The sequence below is a fragment of the Rhinolophus sinicus genome, chromosome 13 (assembly GCF_057876585.1).
Source record: "Rhinolophus sinicus isolate RSI-liver-muscle chromosome 13, RSI-T2T, whole genome shotgun sequence".
NCBI lineage: Eukaryota > Metazoa > Chordata > Mammalia > Chiroptera > Rhinolophidae > Rhinolophus > Rhinolophus sinicus.
In genome coordinates, this window is record NC_142513.1 from 20,075,278 (window position 1) to 20,101,998 (window position 26,721).

The window sequence follows — 26,721 nt, forward strand, 5'->3', positions numbered from 1 at the left end:
AGAACCCCAGAGGCTCCCAGGATGAGCGGGTGGCGGTGGCAGCTGCTGCGGCGGCAGTGCTGACAGGACACGAACTCTATGCCTTTCCGGCTGCTGGTCCCGCTCGGCCTCCTGTGCTCGCTGCTGCCCTTGCACCAGGGTGCGCCGGGACCCGATGGCACCGGCCCCGACCCCGCCTACTACAGGTGAAGGGGGTCAGGCTCTCTGCCCTTCCATAGTGGGGAATGAAAAACGCAGACCCGACCCGGTCCCTTCCCTTTCTCTGCACCCTGGGACCCCCACCCTCACTAGCTCGGACTCCGCCCCTGGGCTCCCTGCAGAATCGGGGTGATTCCCATTTTCCACCCTATGTATAGTGCTTCCCCCTGCCTGGTTTCGTTTTCTGGCCCCCTGCCTTATTTCTCGTACCCCGCACCAGGGAGCGAGTCAAGGCCATGTTCTACCACGCCTACGACAGCTACCTGGAGAATGCATTTCCCTACGACGAGCTGCGACCTCTTACCTGTGACGGGCACGACACCTGGGGCAGGTAGTGTGAGCGGAGGAGCAAGGGGGCGGCTGGGGTCTAGCAGTCCGGTCCTAGGCGGGTGGGACTGCGGGGGCTGGTGGCTGCACGGTCTCCTCACCGGTTCCGGAAAAGCTCCTAGCTGTGGTGCGGCCGTGTTCCCCTCAATTCAGGCCAGTACCACCCGGATCCACCCAGCCTCCTGGAAAAAGCCCTGGGTTTGTCGGGTGGACTCCAGCCACAGGAGTAACGGGCACCACCTGTGGGGACTTGGGCACATCTCTGGAGCTGTAGGATATGGTGGGAAGCCTCCCAGAAGTCAGACGATCCAACCCCTTCATTTTATAAGTGGGCAAACAAGCTCAGGAAGGGATGTACCTTTCCCAAATGTGAAACTTGAGAGCCTTTGTTGTTAGTGTAACGGAAACACATTTCCTTACTATCCTCACATCACTGACCCTTTCTTGAGAGCTCAGCCCAAAATGTCACCTCAGCATCAGCTCCCATAACTACCCACCCCCTACAGGTCACTCAGACAAATCTCTCCTGTTTTTCTTAGCACTTCTCTGATACTGTCATTTCCACTGATCTGCTAGTTTGTCTTTCTCACTTCCACTAGAATAAAAATCTGTGAGAGATGCAATTCTCTGTCTTGTTCTTTGCTGTGTGAGTGAACAATCATTGCATTTAATTGAAGCTGACATTGAACACTGCTAAGCATTTTACTGGTGTCATCTCGTTGAATTCTCTTAACACCTGTAGGAGGTAAGCGCTGTTATCCATTTTACATGAGTATGCTAAGGACTGGAGAAGTGAAGTCAACTCAACAACATTTGTGCTGATTTTCGTTGAAAAAAGTAATGCAAGCAACTGGCAAATTCAAGCAGTACAAAATCAGATGAATAAATATCTCCCATACCATAGAACTCGAATCACTCTTAACTTTCTTGTGTAGCCTTCCAGAAATATTTCAGGTTTTACCGTCATATAGGTATCCTTGTAAATAACTTTACATATAAAATAATAACTTACATATAAAATAATACACCCATTTTAAGTTGTATAGTAACAGTCAAGATACAGAAACCCTAAAACGTTCCCTTGTGTCTCTTTATGACGCCACCACCCTCCACCACCACTGGCCCAAACAACAGCTAATCTGCCTTCTGTGTATATGTCTCTTTTTGAAAATGCAGATAGAAAAATATTACGCTGCCTATGCTGTACCTTGTCTTTTTCATTTAACAATATAATTTGAGTGTCTTAACGTTGGTCAGTTGAACTCTTGATAACAATCTTTTTAACAACCTCATAGTTTTGCCTTGTTTGACTGTATTACGGTTTAATCACCTTTCAACTGTACATTTGGGTTATTTATAGCTTTTTGCTGTTCTGAACAATACTGCCATCAGCATTCTTGAGCATACGAAAGTCGGACAATTAAGTTCACGAACTTTCCACTGTGCACTTACACAGTAGAAAGTTCTCGAACTTAGTTGTCCAACCTTGTACAGTTCTGTGCTCTGTGAGATAAGTTCCTAGGTGTTGAAAAAGCCTGTACTCTTAGCTACAATCTCATACTGCCTCCCTATGGCAGAGAAGAATGCCACAGAATATAGGAGATGTGTTTAACTGAAGCTCAAGCTACATCAGTCCACTATCTCAGGTGCATTAAATGGGTTGCATCAGAGGTTCCTGGTGATTTTCACTGTGGCTTCTGTGTTGTGGCTGGAAGCAGGATGGCCAGAGGCATTGCTGCACGTCACTTATTAGTTTTTGGGGTATCTGATCTGGGGCAGCCTTAATATCTGGTGTTTGATTTTCTTATTAAGCAGCTGGGATTTCTGTCCTTTTACAGTTTTTCTCTGACTCTAATTGATGCTCTGGACACCTTGCTGGTAAGTGTCTCACCTATTCCTTTTTTCCTCCACCATTGCATAACCAACACCATTCTTTCAGCCTCTTGACTGGGGGTGAAAAATGAATTATCCTCCTAGACCTTTTATTTTCATCTCATGATTCGGAACCGTCAGGGTCTGGTTGCCCAGCTAGATAGAGGAAAACAATGAATTCCAAAAGGATTCAGGTTCATTTATTCAGCAAATGAGTTTATAGAGGACCTGTTACGAACTCATTACTGTAATATGCCTGTAGAACTCTGGTTAGTGGGGGATACAGAGACTGTGATACCCTCCTTGTTTGCAGAGGCTTACATTTTAGTGGACATGTTCAGCGATAAAAATAATAGCAGTAACTAGTTAGTGTGTTGTGTGTAGGGCTTGTGCTAAGCACTTTACGTGTAGTATCTTGTTTAATCCTTCCCACAAGGAGGTAAGTACCTTTACTCCTTTTACAGCTAACAAGCCTGATGCTTAGAAAGGTACAATGGCCAAGGTACATAGCTATGAAATGACAGAGCTAGGACTTGAACTCAATTCTGTATGACTCCAGGCTTTAACTGTCATCCTTAAAGAGGCCACACGGGAGGATTTAACCACTTTCCCCTATTTCACTATTTCTGGTTCTTTGTCAACCCTTCTCATTTTTATATATTAGTGGTAGTTACGTGATGATCATCTTGTAGATTATAGCTATTTAGCTGTAATTTAGCTTTTTATTTCTTAATGGTAATTTCTAAGTACTTGTCCATTCATCAAATATTTATTGAGGGCCAACTGTATGCCAAGCACAGTGCTAAGCTCTGGAGTTATACTAGTGAGTTTAAACAGACACAGTCCCTGCTTTCCCGGAGTTTATGATTTTAGTGAGGGAGCAAAGAATAATGTGTAATTACAAATTGAGCTGAGTGCTCTGTAGGAAAGGTAGATGGTTATTTCAGTGGTTATAACTAAAGGAACCTGACCTAGACCGAGAAGGTCATGGAGAACTTCCCGACAGTAGTGAAATGGGACTTAAGTTGGGATCTGAAGGAGAAGCAAGTGTTGACTAGGGAAGTGGGGGAGGAAAATGTATTCCGGGCAGAGGGAACAGCCTGTGCAAAGGCCTTATGATGAGAGAGCATGGCAAATGCAGTGACTGAAGGGAAGGCCAGTGTGTCTGGGATGTAGAGAAGGAAAGGGAGGAAGCAAAGTCAGGCAGTGGGGGGTAAGGGAGGGTGGGGGGGTACATAGGGACCAGATGATATTCACCATGTTAAGAATTCTGATCTTTAATTTGAGGGCAATGGAAAGCCACTGAAATAGCTTAAGTAGAGAGCAGGAAATGATGAAACTTCTGTTTCCAGACGATCACTAGCTTCAATATGGAGAAAGAGTCATGGAATCATTCAACAAACATTTCTAGAGTAATTGCTTCATGGTCTGTGTGGGGCCCTGGGAGGATGCAGGAATGAGTGAGGCTCCTGCCCAGGCAAAGATTCTCTTAAAGCAAAAAGGAACAGATGCCCTAAGAGTTGTGTGGATAAGGTTACTGGATTCTTTTAAAGGAAAAAGAGGTTAATTGCAGCTGGAGGAATCAAAGGCTTCCTAGAACAGAAACTACAGGTCTTAAGTTGAATAAGTAAGGGCCATACCAGTGTCGGATCCCAGACTCTTAATCCGGCATCTTCAGTGCCTTCAAAGATAGGTTGGATTTGGAAATATGAAGACATAGATGGGCGTGATTTCTGGCAGAGGGTATAGCACATCTGAAGGCAAAAAATCGGGGAATAGTGGGTACAGTTTTCCTGCATGGATGAGGATAGGTTAGATGAACAGTGAATCGTGGTCAGAAATGTAGGTTGGATCCAAGTCATAGAGGGCCTTGAATACCTAGATAATCAGGATTGTTTTGGTTTCAATGGACAGAGACCCGATAAAAGGAAATTTACAGAGTCAGATAACTAAAAAGTCCAGGTAAAGACTGGACCTCAGACCCAGCTGGATCCAGAGATAGAAACAATGTCTTCAGGAATATCTTTCTCGTCTTATCTTTGCCTTCTTTACCGGCTGTGTTCTCAGGCCCTCCTTATGCTGGCAGGGAAGCCAACAGTAGCACCACACTTACCTCCCACTCATTTACTTTTAGTAGCCTGTGTGTTAATTCCAGGAAGAATCAACCCTTTTGCGTTAATTCCAGGAACTGGGTCTCACTGATCTGGTTTATGTCACATGTCTATACTGTATCACTTGGCCAAGATACAGTATAGTGTCTGGTTCAGGTCAAGTGCCAATTCGTGCAGCGGAGGGGATGGAAGCAGTCTCTCAAACTACAAGAATGACTGGAAGAAGGGTGACCCCTCAAGGGAAAATTGGGGTGCTATTATCAATAAAAGTTACCAAGATTGCATTTGGCTAATGGTTTAACCAAAGAGGGTTTAATTTTCTCAAGTAAAAGAAAGTCTGGAGGTAATTTCTAGCATTGGGTCAGATGCTTAACTGTGTCATCAGAGACCCAGGCTCTTTGTATCTTTCCATTGTACTGTCGTTAGTGTATTGGCTTTCCTTCTCATGCTTAGTACCTCAGCGTCTAAGATGGCTGTCACAGCTGCAGAAATCGAGTCCGCTTTCAAAACAGAAAGACAGAGGAAGAGTAAAAACCATGCCAGCTGTGTCTGTCCCTTTTTATTAGGAAAACAGAAGCTTTCCTAGCAGTGCCCCAATAGACTTCGCAAGGCTCAGAATTGGTGGGGTACCACAATCACCTCTGGCAGCAAAGGAGGCTGAGAAAATAAGTATCTGGATTTCCAGCCTCTTTATGGTAGAAAACTACAAGGGTGAAGAAGATTGGGGATCAGTGTTGGGCCACCCAACCTGCAATATTTTCCACAAGGATGAATACCGGTGTGACAAGAGAAGGTTAAAAACACTAGATATCCACTGCAAATGGCAAACTAAGATTTCCTTAATATGGTTTAGTCTGTATTGTTTATATACAGTTTTTATATTGTTTAAATGGGTGCTCTTGAATTAGTACCTAAGAATTTACTTAACCAGTCTCTTCATATTGGGTCTCTGAATTCTACTGTGCAATGTTTTCTTCATCTGTCACTAGTCCTAGAACAGAAACTGCAGGTCTTAGGGTGAATAAGAAAGGGCCACACCAGTGTAGGATCCCAGATTCTGAATCCAGCCTCTTCAGTGCCTTCAAGCCTGAGAGAGCCTCACTGTCATGTCTCTTTCCTCCCAGATTTTGGGGAATGTCTCAGAATTCCAAAGAGTGGTTGAAGTGCTCCAGGACAACGTGGACTTCGATATTGACGTGAATGCCTCTGTGTTTGAAACCAACATCCGAGGTGAGGGCTGCCTGATAAGGGCCTTTGGAAGAAGAGTATGTGGAGTTTCTGCGTCTGTGTCAATCAAGAGGTGGTAAATAGGATCTTAAGGGCCAATCCTGCCAGCACACTTGGCCAGTGACTGACAACTCTTCTTCCTTCCTGGAGGGTGGGGCGGGGAGGTCGCAGGATCCCTCATCAGTTTCAGACATGAGCAGGGGACAGAGAAGAAACTGGAAAGAAATATGCTAGGATTATTCAAGTCTTTAACACAGATTTGGTGCTAGACATACAACCGTGAACAAGAAAGATGTAATCCTTGCCTTCTTGGAGCTTATTGTCTAGGAAGTGCTACCCAATAGAACTTTCTGCGATGATGGATATGTTTTCTATCTTTGTTGTCCAGTATGGCAGCCACGAGCCACATGTGGCTATTGCACATTTGAAATGTGTCTGCTGCAACTGAAGAAGCGAATCTTTAATTTCATTTAATTTTAATGAATTTAAATTTAAATAGTGACTTGTGATGAATGATGACCGTATTACACAGGGCAAGTGTAGGGTATTCGTTTCCAAACCTGGCTGTCCATCAGAACTACTTGGGACCTTTTAAAAAGTTCACATGTCTAGGCTCCACCCTAAACTTGATGAATTGGGATCTTTGGGTTGGGTCCTAGAATCAGTATTTTTATTGGGTTTCCAGTGACTCTTACGAGGCAAGCACAACCCTTATTTTCTGTGAGCCTCTGGACCACCAGTGGCTTAACACCTCTCACCTCTCGATGACAGAGTTGTGTTTTTTCCTCTTATTTTGCTCATCTTTATTTTGTATGGTTATTTCGCAATGAAACTTATATTACAAAAATGTGGTAAATACATTTTGTAAAAAAAGAGTAGGGAGCAGAGGGACAGCCTGATATAAAATCCTGGTTTAGGAATGAGACCTGAGTTTGAGGCCATGCTCATTGCTGGGTCACAGCTTCTGAGCCCGATTTGTCATCTGTAAGTTAAGGTTGTCCTTATATCTTTGTTTCTGCTGCGACTATAATTATACCAGCTTTCTTTTGGTTGGCATTTGCCCAGTAGATCTTTTTCTACCCTTTTACTTTCAACCTTTCTGTGTTTTTATAATTAGACATATCTTTTGTAAATTACATACTATATTTTGCTTATTTAAACATTCTGACAATCTTTTAACTGAAATATTTAATCCATTCACATTTACAATAACTACTGATATATCTGCATTCGTTTCTATGGTATTATTTTATGCTATTTGTCTCATCTCTATTTTCTCTTTCTCCTTTTTCTTGCCTCTTTAGACTGATTTTCTTCCTCATTTCACTTTCCTTTTACTAATTTAGAAATTATGCACAGTGTCTAGCTTTTCAAACAGTTTTCCTAGAAAATTTAACAAAGATAACAAAGTCTATAGTTAATGAAAATCTTTATTCTCCTCCTGAATAATACAAACCTGGTTTGTAGAATACCCTTACCTGTATGCTGTAGTTATGTGTTTCAGTTCTTTGTTTGAAGCCCTCCATACACTATCATTATTCTGTACGGTTGAAGTTTTAGATTTACTCCAATATTTACCAATTTTTTGACCATCTTTGCTTCTTGTGTATGAGACCTTACATCTGTGATCCCTTTCCTTATATCTGAAGTACTTCCTTTAGAATGTCCTTTAGTGCAGGTGTATTCTTGGCAAACTTGCTCAGCTTTTGTTTGTACAAAGATGTCTTTCACTGCATTTGTTTGGCCTTTGGGGAATAGTTTTGAAGGACATAAGATTCTAGGTTGACAATTACATTCTCTTAGGATATTGAAGAAATTTTTCCATTGTCTTCTGGTTTCATTGTCATTGTTAAGAAGTAATCTATCAATCTAATTGTTATTTCTTTGTAGATAATCGGTTTTATTTATGCTGGCAGCCCCCTTCCTTTAAAAATTTTCAAAACTTCATGAAAGTAGAGAAAAGAGTATAATGAACTAGTTGTACCCATCACTGAGCCTTAACAATCATTATTACATGGGCTCTGGCTGCTTTTGAGATCTTTTCTTTTTTCCTTCGGTATTCTACAGCTTCACTGTGTTATGTATAAATGTGGATTTCTTTTTATTGTCTTGCTTGGGATTCTTAGATCTGAGAATTGGTGTCATTCATTAGTTTTAGAAAGTTTGTAACTATTTTCCCTTCAAATATTGTCTCTCCCCCATTTTCTTCCTCTTTTTTTTTTTTAGAACTCCAACCCGATAGATGAGGTGTGATCAAAAGATACGGTGAATGTTTAAATTTTTAAAAAAAAAAGTATTACAGTAAAAGACACATTGCCATGAATCCCCTTTAGAATACTCCCCCTCGCTTCAAGTACACTTATCCCATCGTTCTTGCCACTTTCTGAAGCAGTTTTGGAAGTTTTCTTTTGTGAGTGTCTTTACTATCATGATAACACTCCATGTCACACATTGCTTCTGTTATGGCAATTTCTGTCAAATAAAAACATTGCAGTGTGTCCTCATCCACCTTAGTCACCGGATCTGACACTGTACAACTTAGGGTCCTTCCCCAAAGTCAAAATTACCACGAAAGAAAATCGTTTTGAATGGATTCAGGACATCGAGGCAGCCACGACAGCGCAACTTAAAGATGCAAAAGAGGACTTCCAGAACTGCTTCAGAAAGTGGCAAGAACGACGGGATAGGTGTGTTTGAAGTGAGGGAGAGTATTTTGAGGGGGGTTAATGGCAATGTGTCTTTTACTATAATAAATTTTTAAAATTTAAACATTCGTACTTTTTGATCATACCTCATATGTTGTACCTTTTTACTGTCCTCCAAGTCCCTTCTGTACTTTTTAAACATCATTTTGGCTCTTTATGTTGCATTTTGGATAATTTTTTTGAGTCTCTCTTCAAATCTACCAATTTTTCAGATATATGTTAACTGCTATTAAACCTATGTAATTTTAAATTTCAATTATTATATTTTTAGTTTTTAGAAACGCTGTTTCTTTTATAAACAGGTTTGGTCATTTTTATAATTGCTAGCTACTTACTCATATATTCCAACCTTTTATTTCTTTAAACATATTACACACAATTCTTTAGTATTCTGTGTCTGATAATTCCAATATCTGAAGTATTGGTAAGTCTTGTCCTACTGTCATTTCTGTAGGCCCTTACTCATAATGCTTTGTTTCTTTGTGTGTTTTGTGGTTTATGTGTTTTTAAATATATACTAATTTCCTAGACATTATCTGTAGGATTCTTTGAGGCCTGGGTTCACGGTAGGTTCTTCCAGATATAGTTTTTGTTTACTTCTGCCATGTGGCTAGAGGTACTGTCCACCAAAAACCAGTTTATGCTAAAGGTTTGAGGTTTTCTAGACTACCCAGTTAGTGTGAATTCAGGCTGTAAAACTTAGTGAGTACTAACTTGTAGTTACTAATTCTTAGGCGAGGTTTTTTTTCTTCCCTTTACTTGGCATCAAGAATTGAGGCATAAAGTTTCTTTATTTCACACTAGGCGAGGTGTGTAGGGTTTATTTCTAATTCATCCTTACACAGAGTATATCATTCTTACAGATCCCAACTTTCTGGAGGGATCTTTTTTCCCACTTTGGGTAGGTCCTGTCTCTTTGTCTCTTATTGCCCCGTTGCTAGGAGGAGGAGAAAACGGAAGTTCAAGGTCATTAGTTTTTGTTAGTGAGTCATTCCGGACACTTGTATAGTCTTATTTCCAGATACAGAAACTTTGCATTTTTTATAAGTCCTAAATATTATGTAATAAATTGAAATAGATAAATTAATAAAGTGAAGGTAAAAACTACTCTGTTCCCTCCTGCCACCCCATGTCTTGTGGGGAATGGGAAATAGAATGACCAAGTGGAATGAGTGTGGGCTTTGGAGTCAGACAGACCTGGCCCTACCACCTACTAGATAATCCAGGGCAAGTCACTTTACCTCTCTGAACCTCCGTGTCTTCATCTGAAGAGGGTACAGTAGTACCTAGTACTTGGTAGACACTAGGAACCAAGAGACCAAGTCTTTGCAAACTTAACACTGTACCAATATGTGGGATTAAGGGACTCTTCTTTCACTAGATGGTTCTAGCCCCTTCCCAGTGAGCCACCAGTGAGAGTGTTTAGTTTTATTTGCACAAGGGAAACACTGGTCCTTGGGACTCTGACACTCACTTTTTGTACCAACTGTAGTGGTAGGAGGACTTCTGTCTGCTCACCTGCTATCAAAGAAGGCTGGGGTGGAAGTGGAGGCTGGATGGCCCTGTTCTGGACCTCTCCTGAGGATGGCCGAGGAGGCTGCCCGAAAACTCCTCCCAGGTAAGACCCACCCTGAGATGGGGGGATAAGGAAATCCAGTAGGTCCTGCTTCTCCTGCTGGAGACCAGAGTGGCAGTGCTGAATTATTTCCTGGTGTTTCTCAGCCAAGCACTTGGTATTTCTATCACTAGGTGCTCATAGAAATCGGGAGAGTCCTGGGCATTTGGAAGGGTTGCTGGGGCCCCAGCCCAGGGTGGATGAGCTGGCCTCATTACCATTTGCAGGTGAGGTGCTCAAGGCCAGCCTGGTGGATGGAACGCTCTTGCCCTTGCTTGAGTGAGCCCTTTGGCCTCCTCCCAGGCCCACACACTGCTGGAGGAAAAGGGTTCCAGAGAAGAGCCTTGGTCTGAGCATGAGGAATCCCAGCTTCTGCCTGCCAATATCGTGACCAAGCCAGTCTTCCTTTCCTGGGTTCAGTTTCCCCATCTAACAAATGGGAATCAGAGTTCCTACCTCCTGACCACATTGGGTTTTGGAAGGCATAAAATGAGGTCAGAAGGGCAAAAGTGCTGGGAGAACCTCAATCACCACTGAAGCGAGAGGGACTTGTTTTTGTCGCTGTGTGCAGGACTGCAGGCCAAGCCTCAGTGTGTTCATCTGGTGGGGCAGTAACTGCGCTCGGCAGCATCCACTGGACATTGTGTTCTCTTCAGGGTGTGGCGGAGGCTCTGAGGACCCCTCACACCCAAACACGTCACGCTGTGCTTTCCACCAGCTTCTCAGCTTTCATGCAATATGTGCTTGTCATTCTTGGGGAAGACCTAAGGAGAGTGAGCAAGCTGGGTTCAGTCAAGTTTCACTCAGGGCTCAGGGCTCATGGCCTGAGTGTCGCCTTACAAACATCATGTCCTGTATGATTCATCCCTAGAGGAAATTCTGCCTGGTTGCTCCCTTTTTTTTTTTTTTTGTCATTTAAAAAATTTCTATATTAAGAAGTATCTGTATTGAAAAGCGCATGTTAGAACCAGCACTGGTGTATCTACCACGGAGGTCAAAAAATAGGATTTTATCATGCTCCCTCTTTTTTAACATTGCCTGACTTTTCTGAAATATTCCTTTCAGCCCTTCTTGGTTTTGACTGGCATTCTCCTTGCTCGCCACTCGTGCCTGCCAGACAGCAAGGTTCTGTCTACAGCAGAGTCGCTGGACCTTCTATTAGGTGGGTGCAAAAGTAATTGCAGCTTAAAAGGTTAAAAATAAGTGCAAAAACCACAATTCCTTTTGCACCAACCTAATAGTTCTTGGAAGTTTTGATAACTTTGTTCACAGTTTGGTGACACACAGGCTGCTCTGGGTTGTTTGACCTTTTGGGCTGGAGAGGAAATCTCTGCCTCTGGCTGGTTCTCTTCCTTGCCTCTAATCGGAAGGCACTGGGGTGGGGTTGGGCAGAGCGTTGGGCTGCAGGGAGGGGTAAAGGGCGTGAGTGCACGGCAGGCACTCCTATCCCAGATCTGTTTGCCTCTGTCTGTGTGACCTGTGAGTCACTTCGTTACAAGCATGACTTTTCCTACCTGTAAATTGAGGGTTGGACCACATTAGCAGTTTAGTGGTTTCTGTCCTTTTTTTTCCCCCCAAATAATTTAGTCCCTAAACTCTTTACTTAAAGCTGGGATCGCCAACTGTCTCCTCGGGGCCGGTTTGGGCCTGCCGGAATGGTGTTTAACGAAGTATATTAGGGGAATTGGATGAATGTGGTCAAAAGACTCCAACTTCCAGTTATAAGTATTAGGGATGTAATATACAACATGATGACAATAGTTAACAGTGCTGTATGATATATTTGAAAGTTGCTCAGAGAATCGATGCTAAAAGTTCTCATCACAAGAAAAAAAAACCTTTCTTTTTTCTTTTTGTATCTATACGAAATGATGGATGCTAGCTTATTGTGGTAATCATGTTACAATATATGTTAAATCAAGTCACCATGCTGTATCCCTTAAAATTACACAGTGTGTCAATTATATCTCAGTAAAACTGAAAGAAAAAATTAAAAAGCATATGAATGGCTTCTAATGAGGCATGCGCTTCAGTGTGCCACAAGCCCACCACTCTCTGTGGCCTCACCCCCGCCTGCTTCCCTCTCAGTTGCCTGCCTGGCTGCTGAAGGCACAGTGTAACCGAAATAAGAGTAGAGCTGCTCTCGCGAAAGTGAGCATGTGTGGAGTGGGACCACCTGGAGCACAGGCCACCACTTTCCTCCTCATCGCAGGCCACAGCCCGAGGGTCATGTGGAGTAGTGTTTGACAACATCCGGCTTAGGTGGCTACTGCGGGCCCTCCAGTTGTGATGTTTTTCTTTCGCTGGTTCAGTCTCTAGCAGATCACCTAGGAGATAGAGAGGGGAGTGCTGGCCAAGGCCTCAGGCTTTGGGCCTGTATCCAACCCTTCCCACCTCCCTGCTGCTGTCTGGGGTAATAGTTTTGCACTTGTTCAGCCTTTCAGACCCCCACCGGAATGCCATATGGAACAGTGAACCTGCTTCATGGTGTGAACCCGGGAGAAACCCCTGTCACCTGTACGGCAGGGATCGGGACCTTCATTGTGGAATTCGCCACCCTGAGCAGCCTCACCGGGGACCCCGTGTTTGAAGACGTGGCCAGAGTGGCCCTGATGCGCCTCTGGGAGAGCCGGTCAGATATTGGGCTGGTAGGTCAGCTGTTCCCTTCCTGTATGAGTTCAGTCTACTACTTTGGCCCCTGCTTACGAGGCTCGGGGCTCTGAGCAACAAGTGGCAGTCCAGCCAAGGGAAACTGAGGGTGACCTCAGGAATGGCCCAGGACTTACGCTCATGACACCAAAAATAGACCAAGCCTCCAATTCACGTTTTGGCACAGAGGGGAAGAGAGCATGAGAGCACATCCTCTGGCAGGGAAAAGGGGCTCTGGTATGCTTTGACTCCTTGACCTTCTCGGATTTCTAGGGAATAGGTCCTGTGCTTCACGTCCCTGACTCATTCGGTGACCTTGGATCATCAGCTCGTCCGGCCCTCATTTTCATTATCTATTTTTGTTTGTAAAACTGTGATTCTTAGAACACCAGTTCTGAGAGATGTTGAATTGCATGAAAAAAATGATTCCTGGTCAATTAAGTTTAGGGAATACTACGTATAGTATCTTTTTTGTTTTTTGTTCAGTTATAGCAAACATGAATAAGTTAAAAGTTATGACATCCTATGATAAATAAATCTATTCAACTTGCTTAACTCAACATTTCCCAAACTTATCTGACCCCAGAGCTTCCCTTTCCTGTCTAATACCTATTAACCCTTGGAAATTTAACACATTTTGTGGGCCAGATGATCTCTAAAGTAGATGTCAGCTCCTAAACTGGGAGATCAGTGAAACTTACGGTGATTGAGCCAAAGCTGTCCAGGAAATAGCACTAGATTTAGTCAGAATTAGATTTGAGCCCAGGCCTTGCTACACTGAAACTGTGTGTCCCTGGGCAAGTCACTCAACCTCTGCTCCTCAGTGATGTCAGCAGTAATGCTGAGGTATTAATACCTCCTTTGATGAGTCATTATGACTTAGAAAGACTGTGTTGTCTGAAAGTGATTCAGGTGGAGGCACATTTTATACAAAGTCTGATTCTAAATCAGCTTGAAAAGTGACACTCGTGTGAGGAATCCTTAAAAATCCCTTAAGAGGTGCCCATCTGGAGACCTGTGGTAACTCCGGTAGTCAGGGCGACCCAGGCGTTTTTTTCCGCCAGCACTTGAACCACTGGGGACTCTGTGGGTACCCTGCCCATATCCTCTCAAGCCTCACCACTTCTGTGTACACGGGCCTGTCTTCTGACCGCCATCACCCGTTGGCTCTGCTTGTGGGTCTTTTCTGGGGCCTGGATCCTGCTCTGCTTGCCCTCAGTGGGAAGTCCCAGGACTTAATGCTACCCTGGAGGGGTTCTGTCAGTGACTGACGGTGATGGGAGTTCCTGGATAATTAAGCTAGTTCCCCACCCTTTGGGTGAAACGATGGGGAGGCTTGTGCTGGGTACTGACTCCCAGAGCTGCCCCTTGGTACTGAGCTCTAGTTCCCACGGTGTAAGTTGCCTGATGGGCTGCCTCCCTTCCCTGCCTCTCTTTCCCCCTCTTCTACTGGTGTTTCCAGGGACTCACCTTCCAAATCAACTACTTGCAGTCTTCCTTGCTGAGGGTCTGCTCCTGAGGGAACCCAAACTAACACAGAACAGTTAGCTGTTTCACTGATTGAGTCCCAGGTGAAGTTCGCAGCTTTTAGCAGGGTCTAGTTATATGGACAACATAGCTCTTCACTTAAGTGTTTTAACATTTATTTTTTAATTTTTTAAATTATTTTTAAAGTCATGTGGTTCACAAGTCAAAGGATACAAAAAAAGTACCCAGTGACATCTGTGCCGTGTCCTCTGACCCCGTCCCCAGCTACCCAGTTCTTCTCCTCACAGGCAACCACTCCATCAGTTTCCTGGGTGTCCTTCCTGAGTTGATTTATGGAAGTATGTAAAGTATATCTCCTGTCTTTAGACACTGAAATCACACGCAGAGCTCTGAGAAAGACAACTGAGGCAGATTGTGGGAATAGCAAGTGCTCATCTCTCAGCTCACACTCACTAGATGGGCATAAACGCTCCAATCGTTGCTCTTTTTCATTTTTTGCCCAGTATGTAGATTAAGGCCTCATAAATATGCACGACATGCATCTCCACTGTGTAGACATGCAGGAGAGCTGCCCATGATCCAGCCTTGCCCCCCCCATCCTGCACCCCGATAGTCTGCATGTCACCCAGGAAGCACTGGGGCTCCTGCCTTGCATCTCACGAGGCAGTCAGGGGTTTCGGGAGATCCTTGCTTCGTCTTGGTCCCTCTCTTGGATCACCTGTCTCTCTCCCAGGTTGGCAACCACATTGACGTGCTCACTGGCAAGTGGGTGGCCCAGGACGCAGGCATTGGGGCCGGCGTGGATTCCTACTTTGAGTACCTGGTGAAAGGAGCCATCCTGCTTCAGGATAAGAAGCTCATGGCCATGTTCCTAGGTAAAAGGGGCAGGGTAAGGGCTCTTTCCCCATGATTTTCCCTGTTGATGTTTGGTTTATTTATAAATGTTCCATTGCTCCCAAGTGCCTAGAGAGTTCTGAACATTTGAGTTCTGCATTCAAAGCGACCATGGACGTACACTGCCCACTTGATGCCCACTGTACCTCTTGTTGCCTTCTTGCAAGAGCCAATTGAACCATGCTGCATTCTCTGTCTGAGGCCCTGGATTTGTTATTTCCTGGCCATTGCACATGTGTTTCCTTTGCCTGGAATACCATTTTTCCTGTCTCCATGTGCCTAAACTGTATTCACTCTTCAAGGCCCAGCTTAAATGTCACCTTGCCCAAGAAATAGCTTAATCCTTCCTCAGAATTTAGGGCCTTCAGCCTCTCTCTTGCAGTCAGCTGTCGTGCATAGTTACAGCTCTACCAATTGAGTATAGCATCCATGCCTTATCCATCTTTGTATTTCCCACAATGCTTTGCATGAGGTAGGCTGTAGACTAATGCCTGTTGAATAAAAACATTTTACCCTCCCGGCCCTTAGACACTAGTAATAATGATGTTGAGGAATTGTTGGGCACCTAATAATTATTACTATAGTAACCAATCATTTGTTCAGCAACTATGTATTGAGTACCATTGATGTGTCAAGCGCTGTGCCAAGCACTGAACATGGACTATTTTATTTAATCCTTACAACGCTGTTTGAGATTGTCTTCTTTATTTGCACGTACTTCATTCATTCAGATAATATTTATTGTACATATTTATTATGTACTATCTTAGTGCTGGGGATTCTGCAGCAAACAAAACAAAACCCTGACCCTCATGGATTCACAATCTAGGGGGAGGGGTAAATTCAAGCTCCCTCAAGGGTGGGAGCCTTCTTTGTCTTGTTTGCCACCCCTGGGTACCTGGCACCCAGTAGGTGCTCAGCGAATATTGTTGAGTGAATAAATGACTGAAAAATGCTATGAGACATATACATATAACATTATTCTCCCCACCTTACAGAAAATGAGACTGAGGCTTAAGAGGGAAAAACTTGCCCAAGGTCCCAGCTAGCAAGGGGTAAAGCTGGAGCTGGAACTTGAGCCTGGAAGTTTGACTCCAGAACCCGTGTTCTTTCCTTATGCCTCGTTGCATCCTAGTCTCCTTTGAGGCTAGGCCATCATATGCTCTTTCAAAAGTCTAAGTCTGTGCTTCTGTTGCCAAGGCCTGCTTTTGTCTCCCTCATCACTGGTGTGTCCATTATTCCGTCTCTACTGCAGAATATAACAAAGCTATTCGGAATTACACGCGCTTCGATGACTGGTACCTGTGGGTGCAGATGTACAAGGGGACCGTGTCCATGCCCGTCTTCCAGTCCTTGGAGGCCTACTGGCCTGGTCTTCAGGTAGGAATTATCCGAGAGGGTGGTCATTTTCCTCTGGAACTTGCAAAGCAAGCACATTCTGATGGATAAGTCAAATAAGGTAGTTCAGTTGCTTGAGTACTTTTCTTGGAGGATGGGTTGGGATGGAAGAGAGACTTAGAGTGAATCAGAGAGATTTAAGATTCTGCCTCACTGAATTTTTCAAGGGGAGCTTTAAAGGTAGCAGGAACTGAGCTTCCAGCTTGCTATGGAATGTAGTAAACATAAAGTAGAGAGTGTCTTTCTGGGCTGGGCAGTAACAGACATTTCCAACAGCTATTTCTCCACTGGTCGTTTCTGTCAGATCTCCTCATTCTTGACAGAGGCCTGAGAAAAGATGTGAAAGCAGCTGACACTGCTCTGTCTGCATCATTATGTTTTTCTATTACACGGTCTGATAGAGTTACAGCTGGAAGGGATCTTACAGCCCATCTAATCTACCCCCTAGGTGTTCCAAAATATTTTTGTCAACTAGATATTTTCTTTTTAATTTTAAGGAAAGGTAATAACATGTAGATGATGATAAAATTTAAAAGTTCAAAAGGGAACACTGTGAAAAGTAAGTCTTGAGCCCCCACCCTCAGACCCTCTCCCCAATCCAGCCTCTCTGATCAGTTTTCTGTATCTCCTTCCAGAAATCCATATATGTAATATACATATAATATATATATATATATATATGTATGTATGTATATATATATATATATGGTATATACACACGTATAGGAATATATTATACATATTCTTTTTCACTGAATGTCTATCTTAGAGATCATTCTTTATTGATACCCATAGATCGGTTTTGCTTTTGACAGCTGCATGTATTCCATTGAGTAGATGTACTGCAATTTATTTAACTAGTCCCCTATTATGTACTTTTAGCCACCCCTCTTATTTTACAGATGGGGAAACGGGTTCAGAGAGAACTTGTTGATAATATTAAATATTGGTCCAACTCTTCTAAGGTCTTCAAATTTTATTTCTTGAGTGCCCCCTAGAAGAATTTTGAAAAACTATAGCACCCCTTGCATATTTTTAACCTTACGTGTTTGAATAGTTGCATACCGTTTCTTTTTCTTCTTGAACTCACATTTCCATTCTACTCCCCCAACAGAATTTTATCCTAATTATCATATTTTATGCTGCAAAAATTTATTGATACCTTATCATATGTCTCTGTAACAAAATTTGAATATATAGTACATAGAAATTAAAAATATTTTAAAATTTCCTGTGTCCATAGTCTCTGACTATTCAATTTGTTTTCTTCTGGAATTAGTTATTAATATATAAATAATTAAAATAACATTAATAGCTTACAATTTTTTGGTAAATCATTATAAAACCTAAAAGCAATTTTATTGAAAATGCATTTCTTAATAAGATTTTGGGCGCTTTCTTATATTTCAGTAGTTTATGATAAGTATTTATGAAAGAATGATTTGTCTGCTAGGCACTTCCCACAGAATCATGACAACATACTGAGGTGTTGTGTCATAGATGAAGAAAGGAAGCTTAGAGGTGTTAAATTTGTGAATTCATTTACTCAACAAACATTTGAATGCCTTCTGTGTTCCAGGCCCTGCTGCCCCCATGAAGTTTATAGAGGGCGAGACACAAGGAAAAACTTAAACAGATAAATACATAAAATCATAAATTATAGTGAAGGAAACAAATAAGAGGCTAAAATAGAGACTATTAGAGGGGGACCTACTTTAGACAAGGAGACCTCTCACATGCAGTGATATTAAAGCTGATACTTTAAGAATTAGGGGTGGGTGATGATGTTCGAGGCCGAGGAAGTATAGTGTGTGAAGGTCCTGAGGCAGGAAAGAGTTGGGTGTTTATCGGAAACAAAGAAAAAACAGTATTGCCACAGTCCAGGGAAGGGAAAGATCAGTCGATGGAAAGTCAGCAGTGACCAGATTGTGCAGGTCCTTGAGGGCCCCGGTGAGTTGTGTCAGCTTGGTGCTGAGCCCGTGGGAAGCCTGAGGTCCAGCTGCCTTGGGGAGAGTGGGTGGAGAGGGCAAGGGGACAAGTGTTGGGATGAGCGAGGAGGCCTTTGAGCTTATCCCAGTGTGAGATGCTGATGTCCGGACAAGGTGGTAGCTCTGGAGATAAAGAGAGAAGCGTCTTGATGTTTTGGAGATGGAATTGATAGGAATTGCTGATGGAATGGATGTGGGGGTGGGAGATAAGGGAGGAGTCAGGGATAACTACGAGCTTGCTGGCCGGAGTAACTCAGTAGATGGTGGTGCCATTTACTAAAAAGGAAGAGAGGCGAGAGTAGGGAGACAACTTTGTGGGAAAGTGAGGGAACCCGGAATTTCGTTTCGAAAATGTCAAGTTTGTTCTATCCCTGAGACATCCCATGGAGATGTCAAGAAGATCAGCTGTGAGTTTATATTAATTTAATAGCTACTTAGCAACTGCTAGTAAAATTACAAATGCATGTATCCTCTGATCCAGCGGCCCTAATTCTGGAAATTTATCTTACAGACACACTTTGCATATGTTTGAGGTGACATGTGAAGGACTATTTATTGCAGCATCAATATAGCAAATAGCAAAATATTGGAACCATGCCAACTGGATATTCATAAGGAATTAATTAACTTATGGTCTAAGCAATGGAATACCATGCAATAGGAGGAGGGAGTTCTTTATGTACTAAAATCAAGATATATTGTTAAATGAAGAAAGGGAACTGCAGAACAATATATTTAATAAGCTGTATTTAATGTGGGAGAAATAATACATACACTCATACATATTTGTTTATGCTTACACACTAATACAAAGTGGTTCTCTGCTGGGATAGAGGGTGGGAGTGAGACTTAACGCAACCTTTTTCCTATTCGTAGAATTTTGAACCAGATGTCTGACTCACCTGTTTAAAAGGTGTTAGTAGCCAGCATTGACTGAGTACGTCAGGGCTTTGTATACAACCTCTGTCCCTCACAACAGTGTATGAAACATATTATATTCTGCATCTTATAGATGAGGCTCAGAGAAGTTAAGTCTCTGGTTTGAAGCCTCACAGTGAGTAAATGGCCGACTCAGGGTTTGACTGCAGGCCTTTTTGCTTTCTCTTTTCCCGGAGGTTGTATGTGAGTTTTTATGCCTGGTGGCTGCATGCCTGACAGCTATTTCTCTCCTACAGAGCCTCATTGGGGACATTGACAATGCCATGAGGACCTTTCTTAACTACTACACCGTGTGGAAGCAGTTTGGGGGGCTCCCGGAATTCTACAACATTCCTCAGGGATACACAGTGGAGAAGCGAGAGGGCTACCCACTTCGGCCGGGTAAGCAGCATCTCTGGCCATCAGGTTTGGGTCTCTGGACCCTAAGCCCTCATGTCTTTATGAGTTTCCACACCTCAGAAGGGCTCACAAGTCCGTTTTTTTCCATCTAATTCTTCCAGTGGCTCTGGATGGTTTTCCTTTTAGGAATTATGTATCTTCATATTTCCACGTAAGGAAAATGAGACCTGGTGGGTTGAAATGGCTTGCCCAAGGCTGTAAGGGTAGGAGCTAGGACTGGAACCCAGGTCTCCTAGCCAAATCTTATGCTCTTTCAAAGTCGGGCAAGTGAGTGAGATGGAAAACGCCAGGTTGAATTCTTTTGAGTTCCTGCCATCAGGATTTCAGAAGTGTGGGCAAACTTCCTACGTCAATGGGTCAGAAAAATTCTGCTTCTATAGCATGGAGTATTAGTGCTTTGGAATGAACTTTAGGATTGAATCCTCCAGGATGGCCAGTTAGCTCAGTTGGTTAGCATGCGTTACTACTAACACCAAGGTTGCCGGTTCAGTCCCTGTATGGGCCACTTTGAGCTGCGCCCTCTTTAAACAAAAAAAGAAAGAAAAAAGGAGGAATGAATCCATGAATCCTCTGGTCTCATCCATCTCCTCATGTGCAGCTCAGAAATCAAGATAAAGAGAAGGAAGGGACTACACACTAGGTAAATCTTAAGTTCCTTTCATCTCTGATCCTCTGATTCATTGCAGGAAAGTTAAATGTTGTGAGGAGGGGAAGGGAAAGGGGGACAGAGGAAGGAAGCTTCGTCAGCACACACAGTCATCCCCCACCCCAAAATAGTTTACATTACCATCGTCTTAGACTCTTTACACCTTCCCACCTGAATGCCTTTTAGCTGTGAAACAGGCCTTCTAGTGATTTCTGCCCATTCTGCCCCCCTCTACCCCCTTTCCTCCCTCCTCCAAAGCAAGTGATTGTTGTAGGAGTTGTGGAAAGAACAGAATAAGAAGTAAAACAGCCACTGGGAAGAGCAAATTAGTCACTTTTGAGTCCTGAGAGGCTGCTGTTCCTGATGTTTTTCATGTGTTTATTCTCATAGCATTTTTTTTTTTTTTTACGAGAAAACTGTCAGAAGGTTATCATTTCCAGCGTTATCAATGGACAAAATGAAGACAGAGTTTGGGACTAAATCTAAGACTTAGGCTTGTGCCTTCTCAGGGTTAGGGGGAACCTGAGAGGTCAAGTGGTTTTAGTTTCTGTGTGGTCACCACTAGTGACAGAGAGCTCACTATTTACAAGGTCACCTTTTCCATTTGCAGGATAGGCTGGTAGGAAGGCATCAGTGGAAAATAAGGCACCACATCCAGGAATCCAGAAATGCCTTAGTCCAGTCACCCTTCCTACCTCAAAACAACAGCACATGGGAGATAAGATACTGCTCTATAATTAGATTGGCCAGTGCCTTACACTCTGCTGCATGTATTTATTTGATCAGCAGTGTTGACGCACCTAGCCTATTACCTCCCCACCCTTCCAAGTGCAGATATAATTCTCTTCTAGAGAGTTGGCCAGATATACAGGAAATTCAAGCAATTACTAGCACACGTAGGTCCATGTATGAGGAAGGGAAAACAAATGGCTGGCTGTGGGCACACTGATCCGACCACCTGCTAGGAGCAGAAGGGAGGCTTCCCAGCACAGCACTGTCCTTTCTTTCTTTGAACACACACAGTGTGTTCCCCTACCAGTGAACATGTCCCAGTCTGCGTCTTAGAATCTGAGCAATTAGATTAGCAATTGTCTAGAGGCCTTTGGGGTAAAGGGAAGAAGAAGTAGGAGAAAACCGGGGAGAGAGGCAGAGATCTTTTCTCCGCAAAGCAATAGAGTTTTTAGTAATAAATCAAAAGAGAGAAAAGTGCTGATCAAGGCCCAGGAGGAAACAGGGAAGGAATGATCAGGAGGAGAGGTTGGTACAGGGAGGAGAGAAGAGTTCTTTTCTCTCTGAGAAAAGACAGGTGAACAAGTACAGCAGTCTGTTGAGCTGCAGCTTCCACCCACTGGGGCCACCCGAGGAGTCAAATTTTTCCTTTCCATAATAGCTCTTCAGACATTTGAACGCAATAAACACATTCTTCTGGGGTTTCTTTTCTCTAGAATGAATAGTCCCCTCTGGACCGAGTCCTGCTGGCTAACACCCATGTTCAGATGGGGCCCATGTCTGAACATCAAATCCAGATGTGCTGTAGAATAGGGCAAGACTGTTGCCTGTTCTGGGCACAGTGAGCTGGTGGCTATATCTTTGCTAGATTGTAGGTTGGCTCTTGATTATGGTAGCCTTCATGTTTTGTTCCATTCCCCTCTCAAAAGGGCCTTACAAAGCGCCTTTTCTGTGAGTGACAGAAAACAAAACAAAACAAAAAACAGTAGCTTGCTCAAGGTAGACATGTATTTCTCTCTCATGTGTTGGCCTTACCTGGCTCTCTGTGGTGTCTGGGACCCTTAATCCCACACCTGGCTGCTGGGAATGGTTGTTAGTCTTAACAGCCATGTTTCTGGCACAGGTTAGGGATTCTGTTAACTCAGGAAGAAGGAAGAAACAGATACTGGAAGAGAGGCAGCAGCCTTTGCCATCTCCCCTGTCTCAGAGCCTGGCTCTGTTTCTTCTTCGGGGTGAGAGTCTATTTTAATGCTGGTCTCCACTGTGCTTCAGGCTTCGGGTCCATTGGCTCTGAAAACTCAGCATTGAGTAGGTTATCCCATGCTCCTCCCAGTGGGGGCCCTGTAGATAGGCATGGAGGGGAGGAAGGGGTATCTCACTGCCCCGAGTGGGCCCCGAGCCTCCCCTGATCAGCCATTGGCTTTGGACTTTGCAGAACTCATTGAGAGCGCCATGTACCTCTATCGTGCCACGGGGGATCCCACCCTCTTAGAACTCGGAAGAGATGCTGTGGAGTCCATCGAAAAAATCAGCAAGGTGGAGTGTGGATTTGCAACAGTAAGTGTTTCCACAGGCCCGAGGATTGGGAAGTGTCTCCCCCTGTTGCTAAGAGGGGGTGGCCCTTTAAGGGTAGAGTGTTGGGAGTTCCGGAATATTAATGGACTAGACCTTAGAGATGTACATGATGCCTTTATTTTATAGATGAGGAGACTGGGCAACAGAAGCTAAGAGCCTTGCTGTAGGTCACATAGCTTGCAGAGATGAAGCTAGAATTCCCGGGGTCTAGACTCCATGCCCTTGGTGTTCTCCCTGCATCAGAGAGATCCTTTTGCTGTCAGAATAGGCTATTTTGCGAGGGTGAGTTTTGTGAAAAGTTTTGTGATAGGTCTATCAAAGGGATTCTAGAAGGGAAATATAGAGGCCCACAGCCTTATATTCAACCCGGGGGATCCTTAATGAAGCAGCCCTACCAATCTCAATAAATACAGATATTTGCTGAATGTCTTTCATCGGCCAGGAATTGTGCTAGGCTGATGGTTATAGCGATGAAGAAAGACCAAACCCAGAGCTGACATTTTAGTAGGAAAAACAACGAACGTGTGTCTGGGAGACAGAAGGAAGGCCAGTGTGGCTGGAGTGGCGTGAGTAAGAAGGAATGTGGGAGGAGGTAAAGTCCCAGAGGTAGGCAGGAGCTGGATCATGTGGGGTTTTGTGTAAGCCATGGAGGAGAGTTCGGATTTTGTTCTGCTTGGAATGAGAGACCTTGGTAGGATTTACAGCACAGCAGTGACATACTCTGATTTTATTTTAGATCACTGGTTACTCTGTGGAGAATGGATTGAAAGGGTCAAAAGTGAGAGCCATGTCATATCCTTAGAGGACCCAAGCAGGCAAGATGTAAATAAACAGTTATTACAGGCATTTAAAAACCAGAAAAGAGTCTGGAAGAAAATTCACCAAAAAGACTACAAAGATTTTTGACTTTTTTTTTTTTAGGATATGAGATTAAAAACAAACAGAATAACTTTTTTCAAAATTTTGTAATGTGTTTCTATTCTATAAATAGGACATAGATACATATATTTAAAGAAAAGACCTATATGTCTAGGGGAAAAGCAAAGTAATTATATGTTTTAGTTTCTAACATGTTGTATTATGTGAAAAGCCAAAGTGATGAGCCCACTGGGACTTTCTTAGGAATGCTTGACTTATTTCAATGAAAAGGACGCCCTTTGGAGGTCTTCCGAGGGAAGGCCTCCCCCTTGGAGGGAACAGGCATCTGACTCCTTGGCTTCGGTCAGACAGGGAAGAGAATAATAATTCTTGGTACATAAAGTCCGTATTTTAGATAGATGTCCATTGGGAACTAGTTTGGTTTAAAAAAATGTATTGCTAGTTCTGAGAAGCTAAAATAAATGTTCATAGCAAGTGAACTAACTTACTCATCCATGACCATGAACTCAGTATGAATTTTTCTTCATGAGACTCCTAATTCGTTGTTTACAATAGCGATAACTTGGGGACCACCTTAATGCTCGAGAGAGGATTAGCTAAGTAAATGATGCTGCATTTTACAGTCATTAAAGGGGATGATTAGATCTGTTTAGAGTCCCAAAAAAGTAGGGTAAAGAGGACAGGAATTGTTATGTCGGTAGGGAGCTCAGGGAAGACCGATCTGATGAGGCAGCTTTTGAGCAGAGACCTGAAGGAAGTGAGGGAGCAAGCTACGATGATGTCTGAAGGAAGAGCGCTCTGGGCTGAGAGAACGACAAGTGCAAAGATCCTGGGGCAGGAGTATGCTTGCTGGCTCGTGGTAAGGACTTTGGTTGTTAGTCTACATGAAATGGAGAGTCCACAGGGTGTTTTCAGTGGAGGAGTGACAGGTAAGACGTGTGCTATAAATATGCTTTAGGGTAAGAATGGAAGCAGGAAGCCCAGTTGGAAGTTATGATAATAACTTGCAAAGGTGCTTAGTGGCAGACCAGGAACTCCTAACGGGGTCCCCCGCCCTTTCTGCAGCACTGGGATGCTCTTCTGACTTGCTTCCCTCTCCCTTGGGCAGATCAAAGATCTGCGAGACCACAAGCTTGACAACCGCATGGAGTCTTTCTTCCTGGCTGAGACTGTGAAATACCTCTACCTTCTGTTTGATCCGACCAACTTCATTCACAACAATGGCTCCACCTTTGATGCGGTGATCACCCCCTATGGAGAGTGCATCCTGGGGGCTGGGGGATACATCTTCAACACAGAAGCGCACCCCATCGACCCCGCCGCCCTGCACTGTTGCCGGAGGCTGAAGGAAGAGCAGTGGGAAGTGGAGGACTTGATGAGGGAATTCTACTCTCTCAAACGGAATAGGTCCAGATTTCAGAAAACTATAAGCTCAGGGCCATGGGAACCCCCAGCAGGGCCAGGAACATTCTCCTCCCCTGAAAATCATGATGGGGCAAGGGAGAAAAAGCCTGCGAAGCAGAGAATCCCACTTCTCAGCTGCCCGAGTCAGCCCTTTACCTCTAAGTTGGCATTGCTGGGACAGGTTTTCCTAGATTCCTCATAACCACTGGTTGATCTTTTTGTTTTGTTTTTGAAACTAAACAATAACAATAAATCTGCTTTTGACTATCATGTTTTTCTGTATTACATGTTGGGTTGTTTCAGGAGATTTCATTCAAAGAAAGAGTTCATGGCTAAAAACAATTGTGAATCTAGTTTATTTTTCTCATACAGAAAGAAATAAGCCTGAAGTCAGCTGGCTCCAAAGACCTCTGGGGTTGATAGCTGAGTCTCCTTTCCAGGTTTCCCTTTTCTGGTATCTTTCGGGAGGGTGTTATAAATGTATTTCTTTGTTGGTTCTTGCCTCAGCCTGTGTTTCTATCCTTTAGTTTGTCTATCCATGTATCTATGTATTTATGTATGTATCATTTATCTACCTATCTATCTATCCATCCTTCCATCCAACAGAAGTTTATTAAGCACCTCTCTGTGCCAGCCCCAGCCCTAGAGTTCAGCGGTGAACAAGGCAGAGTTTTTTCCTCATGGAAACTAAATTCTAGTGGAGAGAAATAAGTTAGTAAACATACAAAATAGCATTGTGATAAGGGCTATGAAGAAAAAGATGCTATGCTAGAAAATCATGAGGAGAGGTAATCTACCTTAAGGTGGTCAGGGAAGGCATCTGAGGAAGTCAGTTTTTAAATCTTTAATTATAGAAATTTTAACAATAAACCAAAGTAGAGACAACAGGATAATAATCCCCATGTACTCATCCCCCAACTTCAACAAACCCAGCTTCAAAGGCAGCCAGTCAGCTCATGGCCAATCTTATTTTACTTATATGTACAGTAGATCATTTAGAAGGAAATCTCAAATATGTTTTAAATAAAAAAGATTTAAAATCATTTCACTGCCCTAAAAATCCTCTGTGCTCCACCTATTCATCCTTTCCTCCCCACCCCCAACCCTCAGCAAACACTGATCTTTTTACTATCGCCATAGTTTTGCCTTTTTCAGAGTATCATGCGATATGTAGCCTTTTCCAATTGGCTTCTTTCACTTAGTAATATGCATCTAAGGTTCCCCTATGTCTTTTTATGGCTCCATAACTCATTTCTTTTTAATACATTGTCTGGATGTACCAGTGTATTGAACCACTCACCTACTGAAGGATCTCTTGATTGCTTCCAAGTTTTGGCAATTACAAATAAAACTGCTATAAATATCTGTGTGCTGGTTTCTGTGTGGATATAAGTTTTCAACTCTTGTGGGTAAATACCAAGGAGTGTGACTGCTGGATCATATGGTAAGAGTATGTTTAGTTTTGTAGGAAACTGCCAAACTGTCTTCCAAAGTGGCTGGACCATTTTGCATTCCCACCAGCAAGGAGAGTTCCTGTTGCTCCACATCCTCGCCAGCATTTGGTGTTGTCAGTGTTTTGGATTTGGGCCATTTTAATAGGTGTGTAGTGGTATCTCATTTTACTTTGCATTTCTCTGATGACATATGATGTGGAGCATCTTTTCATATGCCTATTTGC

General features: G+C 43.3%; 1 protein-coding gene across 1 annotated transcript; it reads left to right on the plus strand.

Moving 5' to 3' along the window:
- On the plus strand, positions 1-25,313 carry EDEM2 (ER degradation enhancing alpha-mannosidase like protein 2). The gene is made up of 11 exons (XM_019733457.3): positions 1-185; positions 419-529; positions 2,364-2,403; positions 5,633-5,738; positions 9,933-10,058; positions 12,492-12,703; positions 14,926-15,067; positions 16,342-16,466; positions 19,648-19,792; positions 22,621-22,742; positions 24,748-25,313. Exons 1-11 carry the CDS (start codon positions 79-81, stop codon positions 25,243-25,245), a joined length of 1,734 nt encoding a protein of 577 aa, XP_019589016.1. The 5' UTR covers positions 1-78; the 3' UTR covers positions 25,246-25,313.
- Positions 25,314-26,721: the final 1,408 nt, after the last annotated feature.